General features: G+C 45.4%; 1 protein-coding gene across 4 annotated transcripts in view; it reads left to right on the top strand.

Moving 5' to 3' along the window:
• The window catches only part of LOC120902013 (transcription factor RFX3), a 32,357-nt gene that overhangs the window by 15,985 nt on the left and 2,438 nt on the right, over positions 1–13,934 (top strand). For 3 of the 4 annotated variants that reach the window (XM_040310442.1, XM_040310461.1, XM_040310451.1), the window contains 5 exons: positions 6,861–6,954; positions 7,237–7,585; positions 10,923–11,024; positions 11,163–11,777; positions 11,840–12,823. In XM_040310442.1, coding sequence (XP_040166376.1) covers positions 6,861–6,954; positions 7,237–7,585; positions 10,923–11,024; positions 11,163–11,777; positions 11,840–12,823 — 2,144 coding nt within the window. The remainder of the gene's footprint in view (positions 1–6,860; positions 6,955–7,236; positions 7,586–10,922; positions 11,025–11,162; positions 11,778–11,839; positions 12,824–13,934) is intronic. The other variant, XM_040310470.1, reaches the window with a different exon arrangement.

The following is a 13,934-nucleotide window of genomic DNA, read 5'->3' as shown; positions in this document are numbered from 1 at the left end:
GAACTATAATTTCCCACAGATTAATTGTCAGCAGTTTTTGTAGCCGTTGGCGTAACATTACTAAATCGATACAAAATCTTCGCTTCGCTATTGCATTTTACTGCTCTCACGAACGAAGACGGTTATCATTTCCTCATGCGAGTTAATTTTTCGGTGTCCTTCTTGCCCAAGTGTTCACCAGAGCTTCCGGTAAACCATAAGCGTTTTTATGATAATGGTATATTTAATTCGCACAGGCTTCTTTTACGACGCTTCGCTTTTTGTGATCCAGTGCTTCCTCTTTTTCCTGCTTCACATCTTCGATGGCCAACGTCCGCCCATTGGTGTTGTTCCCACCCACTACGCGGTTCGCAACACACGCTGCGGTAATGTAATGTGCGCCATTTCGCAGAAATCCAATCAACATCAAATTTATGTTTACAGCACACTTCTTAGTGGATCGCCCGCCTTTCTGATCCCGTCCACAGCACGCTTCGCATCGGGTTTGACAGCATCATACCAACCAACCGCCAAGACACTCCGGTTCGCTCCGATGACTGCGGATCTTTGGGGTTATTATTTTTCTTGCGTTTAAGTCGAGCAATAACAATATTCTTGTGCGGGATGTTCTTCATCCTTGTGGTGGGTGGGAGCCCTTTGCACACCCGAACGTGCCACTCATCTTGCACTCATCCTCGGCTGGGGTGGCAAAAAAGGCTTTAGAACAGGTCGCCCGTGGGTTCAGGAGTTTAGGACACCTTACGAGCATTGCCCGCGAGGGAGTGAACAAAAAAGTACATTAGTATTTTTATGTGTTTATGACTCGCCCGGCTCTGGAGAGGTCCTTAATCTTTATTGCGATGCGGTGTGTGGTGTGTATGGCCTTTGTGTTTGTACAGTTGATCCAGTATTTTATTGGCCCCATGTCTCATCAACTTCCCACCTCCACTGATACTCACACACACACACACACACGCGCACACCCATATTCACGTAGCAGAGACAAGCATTTTCCGATATGAGAAGGCATGCTGAAGGAGACCGAAATCACCCTCGATCGAAAATGGTCGCTTATTCGGCGGCCCCTTCTTTCCGTCTTTCCATGCTCGGTATGCGCAGTATGCTGGTCGTAAAACGATGTCGTCGCCGGCGTTCTCGTGACTTGGGGGAATGGGAAGCAAACATCATCCTTTACGGGCAGCAGCATCAGCAGCAGAATCGTCGATGGCAGAGTTCGGTCGATGGCTCGATTTCCCGTGATGCTGCTCTGCGGTAGGGGCGTTTTTATTGCGAAGTGCGTCAACACAAGTGTGTTCAAAATGGCGCACGACACGGTACGGGAAACCATCTTGTGCAGCGCAGGATAACGCACTCAAAAATTGCTAATCGAATTGGTTTTTCCGAACTCCGGAACGGTTGTGTGTTTGCTTCGCCAGGGTGGAAGCTACAGTGGAAGGATGTTTTGGGTTTGTTTGAGTAGATGTATCGATAGTTTATTGCAGATTTTTGTATTATTTTCATTTTTGTTACCATCCTCCGTACAGTCCTTCAAGTTGCGCTACAGTCCTTCAAGTTGAGATTAGGATAATGGACCAGCTCACGATTGCAATATGAAAAGGATATAAATAACTGAGAATATCTTAAAGAATATTGTTTAGATATTATATTATTTTAAACAAATGTTGGAAATTAAAAAGTTAGAAATATTCTATTTTTTCAAGATGCATAGTTGCATAACTATATTCAATTGATTGAATATGTTATCTGTAATTAGAACTGTCTGTATTTGTTTTTTAATTGTTTTGTAAGAACGACAACGGCCGTATCGCTTTGAATTATATTTGAAAACTATCGAATATATTATATTTGAAAGTCTTTTATATAGTTCTTGTCTCATTTACATAATAAATTTTACGCGGGCCTATTTAAGCACGTAGCTGATCTATAAACCTTGTACGTTTTTATTATTATTTACGTTAAGTTACGCATCAACTGTCATAGTTAGTGATGACCCAGCGTATAATATTTTCTCACTAGCTTTTGTTTTCAAGATGCACTTTTCGTTAAAAAATGTGTAGGTTCTAGTTGGAAATTTGTAAAACAATGTAGAATTCTACGCAAACAATTTGCTTTACAAAAGCTACATACTCTATATTACACACAAAAACTATTATTTTTACCAGTAAACTAAACTTTTTTTTTTGCTAATCGCAACTTATTATCCAGCCAAAACTAGTCGGTCCCGTAGCAAAGTTGTCAACTCGTACGACTTAATAACATGCCCATCATGGGTTCAAACCTCAGATGGACCTTCCCCCCGTAGCAAGGATTCACTTATTCGGCTGCGTGTTACTCAATAAGCCTCGAAAGCCTTTATAAGACCGGCATGTCCGCATAGGTCGTTACGCTAAATAGAAAAAAAGTATCCTGTCAATGCTAAAAAATCCATCGCTCTTCTTTGACTTAGTGCTTCCAATTCATTTCTCTTGTTATAGTCGGGAAAATTTGATTGTTGGTACTCAAGCAAAAAAATGGTCAAAATCCAATGGAGTACTTATGATTGAAACATCTATAATCCATAGAATTAGTAGTACGTTCATCGCCAGCACGATGATCTTAAATGTGGTTTTGCAGTACACATTTTTGTATCTATTTCATTCCGGAGATAACACATGGTCTGTCGCTTAGGCCTTTAATTTAGGCTAGGGGTGAATCACAATTTGTCACAATTGCCGTTTAGCTGAAATGGGCAAATGAAACGTTCGATTTAATCATTCCCAAGCCGTCTCGCCTTCTGGCTATGTCGAGGACAATTTCGTCGAACTATCAGGAACACGATCCGTCTGGGCATGCGGAGACAGATCCTTCCACAGCTCTTCGGGCGTCGTTTCTCTGAATGGCGATTGTGTCTTCCCATAAAAACCTCAAATTCTTCCCCATATATACTACACGTTGTGGTGCGTTTGCCACGTAATTCGGCCCCGAAAGATAACATGGTGGTATTGTTGTGCGTGCTTGCAGAAGCGATTGATTTATCGCTTTATTGCACCACCGCTGCATCGTGACGGTTTGCGTTTCCGCCCGGGCTCTCGATTGTTCGGCAAAGCAGATTGCAGCAGCGCATAAGGAATTAGAGCAAATTGTTGGCTTTGGCATATACATGGTGCAGACGACGATCTTTGCCTCCCGAGAAGCCCAGCAGCCTTTCTCGCTCGATTCGATGTCGCACCGTCGTAACACCCGGTCGTCCGTCCGGCATAGCGGAGCATTCCAGGATGATGAGGTTTGTTCTCGGAATGACGACCTAGATCGGCGACGACGACGACGGTTGTAAGCTTAAATTGGTGCAATAAAACCCTCGCCAGCGGATTCCGGTTGAGTTTGTTGTTTCCTTTGTAGAAGTTTTTTTTCTCCTTGCAAAAGCACGTAGAAAAAAAACTTCAAAATTGTGAAAGGGCTAGAATTTCGAATGTGCATCATGCCGACTGTTGGCTAGGCTTGTGTGTTGTGTACGTACGATAGCTAAAACACGTTACTTTTTTTCCAAAGGGATCGTTTTTCAGTTATCATGTTAGAAGGCTCTGTGGAACTAGTCTAATGTTTGTTGAGCCACGGGTCCATAACGAATCGATTCTGCATCCGAGTGCATCACAGCAGGACATTTACAATGTTTTAGGTGCAATTTTGTTTTCCTTTTTTTGCTGACCACCGGTGACCACTGGTGGATGTTTATATGTGTTGAAAACGTCGTTCTTCATGGTCGATTGAATTGATAGCTTCGATTCGTGCAACATTGGTATTTTGTTTTGCTATTTCAATGCTTTGTTCATTTTTTAACTTCTTGTCTGATTTACATGTGCCACAGTACTTCATACTGGTCCAGTGGGTATGTTTTACCATAAAAAATATAAAAGTAAAGTTTTTACACCAGTTTTTACATTTGAATTCGTAATTTGTGTGTATTCAGATGAAACTCATTTTCCAGTTTGTTTCCATTTCCGTAAAAGGAGGGTAACGAATGTAGGAGTGTTGAAGCTTTGAATAACTGAGCATAGACTGAATATCCAGCTATATGATGCAAATAAGAAGGGAAGAGTAGGATGATGAAAACAACTCATAAGTGTGTAGGTTGAGTTAAAAAAGCGTTCTAATTTATTATGATGACTAAAAATTACACCACATTTATATAATGGAAAAAAGCTTTGCTTGTTTGATAGTGGGTTTTGTGGGTTTTAGACTATGAAAAAACCGTTAAAAATTAACTAATTAAGAATAATAGTAATAATAATAATAATAATAATAATAATAATAATAATAATAATAATAATAATAATAATAATAATAATAATGCGTGTTAATGCTAAATATTTTCAAACTATTAGATATTTGCATTTGAAGCTGGCAGTAACACTCAATAGAACAGTTATATAGTATGATTCTTTCAAACGAGTGATCAAAGTGTATTCTTGATTTTGCAATCATTTTCAAAATCGTTACTATTATTTTTATCTACAGCAAAATTCATTTTGCATTTCTCAATTCGTGTGTCACTACAGTAAAATTCGCTTTAAACTGAATGTTCAAACGAAATGTAGAATTTATAACCTATTTAAAGTGAAGAAATTTACTCATTTCTTCGCTAACAGTTTGCCAGAACACACACAACAGTACATTTTCGAATACTATTCACGCGAAATGTATCAAGCGTGCGATATTCAGAAGCTTTCGAATAAAGTATATGATCCCAAACAATTGCTAATAATTTTTCAAATAACTATTTGACGTAGGTTCTTTTAGAACTCTTACATTTGTAGATAAAAATTATCTTACCATTCTGTAAGTTGAAAAAATGGCAAACAAAGAACAGCTCTGGAAGCATGGCTGAATAGCGCGCGCACACACACATAACCGCACATACTGGCACGTACAGAAAAAGAAGAATCTGGATTTAAGCTTTTTCATTCATTTCCATCCGGACCGCATTTCCATCGACGTGATCTTGTTTTTACATCGTCGATTCTAGGCATTTGCAGTTAAATCCTGCCATTCATGCACGGCGCGCTCGTCGCATGTACGCGGAAAGGCGCCGCTCCTTTGTGCTGATGAAACCGTACACAAAGTGCCCTGGAAGGGTCCAGTCTGAAAGAACGCACAACACCATGACCAACTTCCGCCCTTCTTCCGCCTTGCCGTAACAGGGCGAGGGAGAACGAGCGAGCGCGCGTCGGCCACAGTCGGCCATGTTGATTTTACCGGATGATAAGCGCGTGGGAGGACGCTGAGGACGGACACGGCAAGATGGAGTCGCTTTTGATTCAGCATTTCTTTTTCCGTTGGGTTCGCATTTTTCAATTTCATTTCCACCCAATCTTCCTGCTCTGTCCCGAACGTTTCTTCCCCGAATGTGATTGTAGAGTTCTGGCAACCCCGGGGGAGAGACGACAACGCTTTCGGTTTTTCGGCTTCCTTCTAAGCGATAAATGTGTACTGCTCTGTGTGTGTGTTTGTGTACAGGCAACCTTTTCTATTCATAAATGAAAATAAAAATACTTTCAAGAAAATGAAAAACCTGCCACCCTTCTTTGTTGCGCCCTGCAATAACCCACTTCAGAGGAGAGGCCGGGGTGTCTGCCGCCCCTCCACAGCCATCGTGTTTTAGAACACTATTCCATCATCGTGCAATTGAGGCAGCACGTCCGTTTGATTGCCTAAAGTCATAGCGTTTGTCCGCTTTTAAATCCAAAAATATCCGCATTCATCCACCCTCGCACACCCACACACTCACCGATACACCGAGCGGCGAAAGTGCCATCCGCACTGGACGGATTTTCTGCGACCATGCGGGGCAAGCACAGGATAAAAATCTGTTCCCCATTTTTTCTCCCCGGTTGGTTGGAGACACACAAAAAAGGTAAGGGCAAGGTAAGCGGAAGCGGTTCTTTGCAAAATGTGAGGTGTGGACTTGCTCTACAGCGGACCGATGGTGTGGTGGTTGCGCCAAACGATTCCGCTGGGCCGCTGTTTTTACATCGTACAGCCCTATCACGATGATACAGCCTTTGCTGTGGGATCTGGTTTCTGTTCGGAGGCGTGATTGCAGCCATCTGGAGTATGGTTGGAAAATATAATAACCGCTAGGCAAGCCCGGAAAGTGGTGGTGATTTGGTTGGTGGGCGATATGAATAAGTAAGAAGGTGAACGAGAAACCAGCTGGGAGGGAAAGGAGACTTGCTGCTGTCGCGCAAGAATAAAACAAACAAAAAACAAAATGGCCGCAAGGGATTGCTTTTGTATACCGGGACTACCGAGCGCCATCGAAGCGTGTGTTGTTTACTTAGCCCTATTCATAATGGCGTTCTGCACATATCGGACGGACGATGCACACTGAACGCGTTCGCGAACCTCTAACGCTCGTGCCGGCACGTGTTTTGGCACAAAAAATGGCTCTTTCAAAACACGACACCAGTGGCTTTTTTCCCTCGTGCAATGCTCATTGTATCTCGATTCAAACATTAATTCCACATCCTGGCGAACGTTATTGTGCTCGAGATGATGATTTGTGAAACACTATGGTGGGTTGGTATCATGCGATGGTCAGCTGCAGTCGCTACGCTGAAGAACGCCCACACACAATGTTGGCTCTTACTGGCAGGCAATAAATTTCTCTTTTTTTTTTTTGTTTCGTCAATAAAAATCTATAATCCGATTTTGTTTCTATTGCCTTCCGCCGAGTGCACAGGTTTGGAGCGCAATTTTTTTTTTAAATACGATTTAGAGACCTCTCAACATTGGTCCCCAATATTTTATCAACGAAGCGAAGAATCGCCATTTTGAGAAGTAATTAATCTGTAAAACGCAAATTGTATGCTCTTCTTTTCCAGTTTCCTCACCCGATAGCGTGCCCAACCAACACACCTACGTGCAGTATGTCGACTCGGACATGTACAACACTTCCGGCCAGGGACAGACGCAAATGTAAGTGTTCCTGATTTTCCTGATGTCCTGAATATTTCGATAGTTCAATCACAACTGAATCAAACTGTGGTATTGAAAAATAAAAATATATTTAAATTAGCAAGAACGATCAGGCAAACCGTCGAGGGCTCCTCGTAAAGCTATAAAAAAGCCGTAATGTTAGGCAAATTGTATAACGTTAGGCGCTTACCGCATTCAGGTTTCGTCGCTCAGCGCAATCCGGCCAGTGGTTCGTTGTGCTGATTTTCGTATTAATTATTTGTATTGCAATTAACATTCCAGGACCTATCCCGTGTACACCGTTGGGGATTACGGCACAAATGGGCAGCAGCAGCAACAGCAGTACTACACCACGGGTGGAACCTACGGTGCAGCGGGTGCCGGCACGGGAAGCACTCACACCGACACTACCGGGAACGGCACCAGCAACGGTACCGGCACCACCGGAACTGGCCCGAACGGCGTCAATGGCAGCGTATCGTCCGGCAACGGCGGTTCCGCTGCCGGCAACGCTAATCAGCAGCAGTACATTGTGCCCGTGGATGAGTCGGTCCTGCTCGGCAGTGCCGGCAGCGGGAACACTTCCGGTGCGCAACAGCAGCAGTCCGATTCGTCGCCACAAAACATGACGGTAAGTGTGTGTGCGAGCATGTGTGTGCACGCTTGCGTCGCGGTACCGTTCCGCGAAGGAAGGCAGCGGATATGAAATAATGACCATGGATCGATGCAATCTGGTGACCGCAACCATACACCGCCGAGTTTGCTCATCAGCCCCTTTACCCCCCTAACGTGCACATATCCCGAACGATTTGTGTTGGCAAACTCGGCACCCAGCGGCAGCCGAGCGGACACAACAGAGCGCGGTATGCGAATCCGCAGAAGTGTCTGCGGTTAACCGCGGGATGATGCTGATGGAGCACCGTCCGCACAATGCACACGCATCGCCGGTTGATTGTTTTCCAGAACGGATGTGTTCGTACCGGTAATTGATAGTGGCCTGACACCGCGAGCAGCGAACCATGAAACAGGCTCATTTTTTATTCCTTTTTTCGGTTCGGTTATTCATCGCGGTGTACTATTGTCCTTCGCGAAACCCACCCACCTTGGTGGTTGGGTCACCGGTTCGATCGAGCTTTGTTTTTACACCAATTTTCGAATCGTCGATGGTTTATCACACATCCTCGGCGCCACATCGCTCGGCGGTTTTGCTGTTCTCGTTGTGTCCCCCAATGTGGTTGAGCCGGGTTTTTGTTACCATGCTTTTGATTTGTTTTCGCCGCACTTTGGATCCGCCGGTAGAGTTGTTATTTAATTAACTCGCGCGCCTAACCAATTATTTACCAGCTTGATACATGGGGCGAGTATGTGTGTGCGGATTTTCCCACCCATTTGATTCGCTCACAAACAACCGCGAATCATTTGCGCCGATGCACAATATTTATCTTTTGCATACAATTATTTTGCAATCGCATTACCTCATCCGACAGTTTTGTGTGCATAATTGCATTCGGCATAAGTGTCTATAAAAAACATAAATTTCATCATTTAATGGTTGCAATCTGTTTAAGCCTGAGATCTCCAAACTACGGCCTTTGAGAGGTTATAATCTGGCCCGCGATGGTCGTGTAATGGTTAAAATAAATAGTTTATTATTAGTCGACGGTAGGTGAAGACGGATACTTACTTATCCGGCGCTACAACTGCTTTGCGGTCTTGGCCTGCCCCAGGATTGTCCGAAACCGCTCACGGTCTCGCGCTTTCGTCTGCCAGTCCGTTATCCCGGCCGTAATGGCGGACGCCTCCACGCCATCTTGCCACCTCAATTTGGGCCTACCACGCCTCCTCTTTCTCAAATTTGTTCAGTGTCCATGTCTCAGAGGCGTATGTGAGTACCGATACTATATAGGTGCTAAATAATCTTAGCTTCGTCCGTCGTGACAGGTTCTTTGAGGTGAACTGTTTTTTAGGCTGTAGAATGACCGGTTGGTAGTCAGCATCCTTGCGCGCAGCTCTGATACCATGACATTGTCGTTAATGACCTTTGACCCAAGATAGGTGAATTCTGGGATGACTTCAAAAGTGCGTTCACGTATCTGTACGTCATACCTACTTAGATTCTGATCATTTATTGGTAGGCCCGCTGATGTTCCCACCATCAGTTTGGTCTTTGCCTCGTTTATCTGCAATCCGAGGTTCTCTGTCGCCTGCTCAATCCCTTGGTAGGCTTCTGCTACATAGGAGAGCCGCAGACCAATGATGTCTATATCATCAGCGTATGCCAGGATCTGGGTTGACTTATAGAAGATGGTTCCCGTAGTCTCCACCCTCGAGTCGCGGATGGCCCTCTCTAGCGCCAAGTTGAATATGAGACAGGCAAGCCCGTCATGCTGGTGCAGACTTTTGGTGGTAGCAAACGGCCCTGATAATTTTTCATCCACCTAGGTAAGGTAAAGACGGATACATTATGGAAAATGTACAAAACATCTGGTGATATATAAGTGCAGCGATTATAAAAATGTGCTGGCTTTATTTTTACACTCATATTTCATCAGAAAACGTGTTGAATCTTTTAAGAGTATATCTTATTTTATATTATTGATATCAATTAAAACATATGGCAGTGCAGTTTTATCATGTTCTCCCTTATAGTTTAGGACCTCCCTTTATCAAAATAGTCAAGCCCGCAACCCCCGCTAGTTTGGTGGACTTTAGGCTATTTTTTCCATCAAATCAAAATTCAACTTCGTGATCTTTGAAATCCCATATAATCTGTTATCTATTCCTAAATGGCGTCATATCAATATGGGCTCTTCTTCTTGTAGTCAATTTCCGTTGCAAGGATTTGACTATCCGGCTGCGTGGTAATGAATTAAGTCTCGAAAGCCTGTATAGACCGGGCATGTCCGCGTAGGACGTTACGCCAAATAGAAGAAGATGATAACATCTGTTAATCAACAATTGATAGAAGATGCAAAAAAGTAGCTTTATTCGGTGTCCATCTTACCCCTTCATTGCGTGTCTGTCTTTCCCAGTTTGGTGCCATGATGCTTTTTAATGTTCAATTTTTTAATAATTACTTTCATCCAGTATTCACGAGAATTGTCCATCTTTACCTATTTTTGGCTTTTTTAAAATCGAAAATCAACAAGCTTTAATAATGGAAAGCTGAATAAATTTGATATATTCAGTTAGTATTTTCTTATCAAACCAACATTTAACACTATTCCCAATAGCTAAAGGTTGAGTCCTCAACACCGTAATTTGCATAACAATGCGGCACGCAAATTGAAAGGTTTGGAGAACCCTGGTTTAGAAAATCAAGGGCAAGAATTTAAAGGCTATCAAATATATTATTTAATTGCACCTTTTGTTGTATTCGTGCTTACAGTAGCGTTCGCTGCAGTATAGTATGAATATACTGAGGAGACATTTATATCTCTGACGTTCATTCATCGTTGCGGAATGTTGTCACAATGTGCTTAAATTCATCATTGATGCGAACATAATTTAGTTATAAATGAAAATTCCCAGCCTTCTCTCCAGAAACAAAGATGTTTTAACAAGAGCTCATCTAACAATATCATCTCTACGCGAATTGCATCATCTATGGTCAATAATTAACGACGTTATTTCGATCTAGTACTGCACGTGCACTAGTACCTAATTATGCGCTTCATAAACTCATCTCAATCATATTTACATTAATCGCTTCATAAACTCATCTCAATTCATGCTTCAAAACTGCACCTAACAAAAAAAAAACTAACACTAAGCTATTTCTCTCTTCTCTTTCTCTCTCTCTCTATCTACTTCTTCTCATCTGCTTTATCTCTTTTTTCCTCTCTCTCTATCTCTCTACTAACATCATTCCCCACTGCGCTTTCGTCCTTGCTTGTAAATTGTGTGTTTTGGTTTGCGTCATTCGCTCGCATTCGCTTCACTTCAACCCTTCATCAACACCCATACAGGACGTAGCGTCCTACTTGCACGCGCACCAAACGGCGTCCGTTGGTCAGGAGCTCGACTCCGCGCCCAATATGACCCACGCGGCCCGCGTTCTGCCCGCCACGGTAAGGACGCACTCGCATTTTCCGCATTGCCCGTCGTTGCTAGTTGAATTACGAACCTCTGGTCGAACCTACCAAACTTGTTGTGGGTGAAAAGGACCCGTCTAATTCGGTTTCGCACCTTTTTTTCGCCCTCCGCAGGTGAGCTGGCTGATGGAGAACTACGAAACGGCGGACGGAGTCAGCTTGCCGCGATCGACACTGTACAACCACTACATGTGGCACTGCAACGAGAACAAGCTGGACGCGGTGAATGCGGCCAGCTTCGGCAAGCTGATCCGGTCGGTGTTTAGCGGGCTGCGGACGCGCCGGCTGGGCACGCGGGGCAACAGCAAGTACCACTACTACGGCATTCGCATCAAACCGACGTCCCCGCTGGTGCATGCGATCGAGTGTAAGCCTCAGCACGGTTCGGGCGGTGTTGGCGGGCTCGGCGGAATGGTTGGTCACCATCAGCAGCTGGGTGGAAGCAACGGGCTCGGTGGCGGAAATGGAACGGGCGGCAACAATGGGATGCATGGCCACGCCGGAGGCGGCAATCACGCGAACGGACTGCATGGCAGCAATGGCAGTTCCATGGCGCACGGAGGTGGTGGTGGTGGTGGTGGTGGCGGCGGCGGTGGCCATTTACAGCCAGGTGTGGTTGGGGGTGCAAATGGAGGCGGTGGAAGTGGAGGCGGCCATGGTATGGCGATGCACCATGGTCGTGGTAAGAAGAACAGCTTCAAGGCGGAAATGCCCGAGTCCTGTGCGCAGGTAAGCAATGGAGCTTTTTTCCTCTTTTACTGTGCTGACCTGTCGCTTGCTTTCGTTTGCAGTATCTGGGCGATCCGAACGGTGCCATACCGCAGTTTCCGATCATAGACATGATTCACCCCCTGCCGGACGATATCACAATGGAGGACGTGGACACGCTGCGCTCGATCTACCGCGAGCACTGCGAGGCGTTCCTGGATGCTATCCTGAACCTGGACTTCAACATGATCGAATCGCTGTGGCGCGAGTTTTGGCGCGCCGAGAACAACAACAACAACGGGGACGAGTGCGAGGAGGAAAAGTATCTCAGCAAGCAGAAGCTGTACCTGCTGACGCAGTGCGAACCGGTGCAGGAGTTTGTCAAGCACGTCGACCTCCAGTTCTACCAGAGCATGGTGGACGTGCTGATCCCGGACGTGCTGCGACCGATACCGACCGGGCTGACCCAGGCGATTCGCAACTTTGCGAAGAACCTCGAGAACTGGCTAACGTCGGCGATGGGCGGCTGTCCGGAGCCGATCGTCGCGATAAAGCTGTCGGCGGTGGCCGCCTTTGGGCAGACGCTGCGCCGCTACACCTCGCTCAACCATCTGGCGCAGGCGGCCCGGGCCGTGCTGCAGAACGGCACGCAGATCGCCCAGATGCTGAGCGATCTGAACCGGGTCGACTTCCGCAACGTGCAGGAGCAAGCCTCCTGGATCTGCCAGTGCGATACGGCGGTGGTGCAGCGGCTCGAGAACGACTTCAAGGCCGCCCTGCAGCAACAGAACACGCTCGAGCAGTGGGCGGGCTGGCTGCAGAACGTGGTCGATGACGCGCTGCAGGAGTACCGGGGCAAGCCGAGCTTCGTGCATGCCGCCAGACAGTTTCTGCTCAAGTGGAGCTTCTACAGCTCGATGGTGATCCGCGATCTGACACTCCGGTCCGCCGGCAGCTTCGGCAGCTTTCACCTCATACGACTGCTGTACGACGAGTACATGTTCTTCATCATCGAGCATAAGGTGGCAAAGGCGACCAACACTACGCCGATTGCGGTTATGGGAGAGGTAGGTGCTCACGAGCGGCACAAAGCATCACAATCTCAGTCGGCTTAGGATACAGGTCGAAAAAGCTCTTTTACGACTTATTGTTAAAGGCCGGGGGACACTGTCCGTACTCGCTAGTGTACTTTCGATTTTCACTAGCGCATCTGGCGGCGGCTGATCGAAGCATTTTGCCAAACAATTTGGAGCCGCTTCAGAAAATATGTTATTTTTTCATGTTTTGTACTTAATGCGGATGAGAAAAGTTCTGTAAAATGTAGATGCACATGTCCTGCACGCATTGCATCCATTTTCATGACAAAAAACGATGGATAAACTACTTAATTTTAAAATTCAGCATGACCATTCCCTCGATGACCAAAAAAAGCTTCATTGTCCGTACTCGCAAGTGTAATTTCATCAGATTTTCATCTGGTAGCACATCTGGTAGGGGCTGGTGGAAACTTTTTTTGCTAATCGAGGTCGTACTGAATCTCAAATTTATGTAGTTTTTTCTTCGTTTTTATACTGCAAAAAAGAGCAAAATGCATGCCAAAAAAAAACATGGAAAATTAAAATATTTTCTGAAGCAGCACAGAATTTTATGGAAAAATGCTTCGGTCAGCCGCCGCCAGACGCGCGTGATCGTGATAATGATGAGCGTGATAAGTGATAATCGAAATTACACTTGCGATTACGATCAATGTTCCCGGGCCTTTAGGTATAGTTAACAAAAACCCAAAGTCGATTCCGATCCTAGTCCAAAAATTTAGACTCCGAAAGGTCCGATTAGCATTATCCAGAGTCGTTCGGAGTCGTAGGGAGTTGTCAGGAGTGGCCCCATGTCAGAATCGGAATCGTTCGAAGTCGAATGTGACAGCATCCTTACACCGGCCGTCCCCGGCCACGACACTAACCGACACCGGCTATCTCCGGCCTCGTCACTCACCGACCCCGGCCGATTCAGACTCCCGTCTAATCCGGACAACTTCGACTCCGGGTGGTACTAGTGGTTCCGATTCTGCAGAAAACCGATCGGAGTCGTTGGTGCGCTCCAGAGAGCACATAACTATTTCATACACCCCATTAAATCACTTGTGACCCGTTCATTGCCATTATCTTAAGGCCCACAATT

The sequence above is a fragment of the Anopheles arabiensis genome, chromosome 2 (assembly GCF_016920715.1).
Source record: "Anopheles arabiensis isolate DONGOLA chromosome 2, AaraD3, whole genome shotgun sequence".
NCBI lineage: Eukaryota > Metazoa > Arthropoda > Insecta > Diptera > Culicidae > Anopheles > Anopheles arabiensis.
The sequence above is the reverse complement of the archived record's forward strand: the minus strand, read 5'-3'. Positions and strand labels throughout refer to the sequence as shown.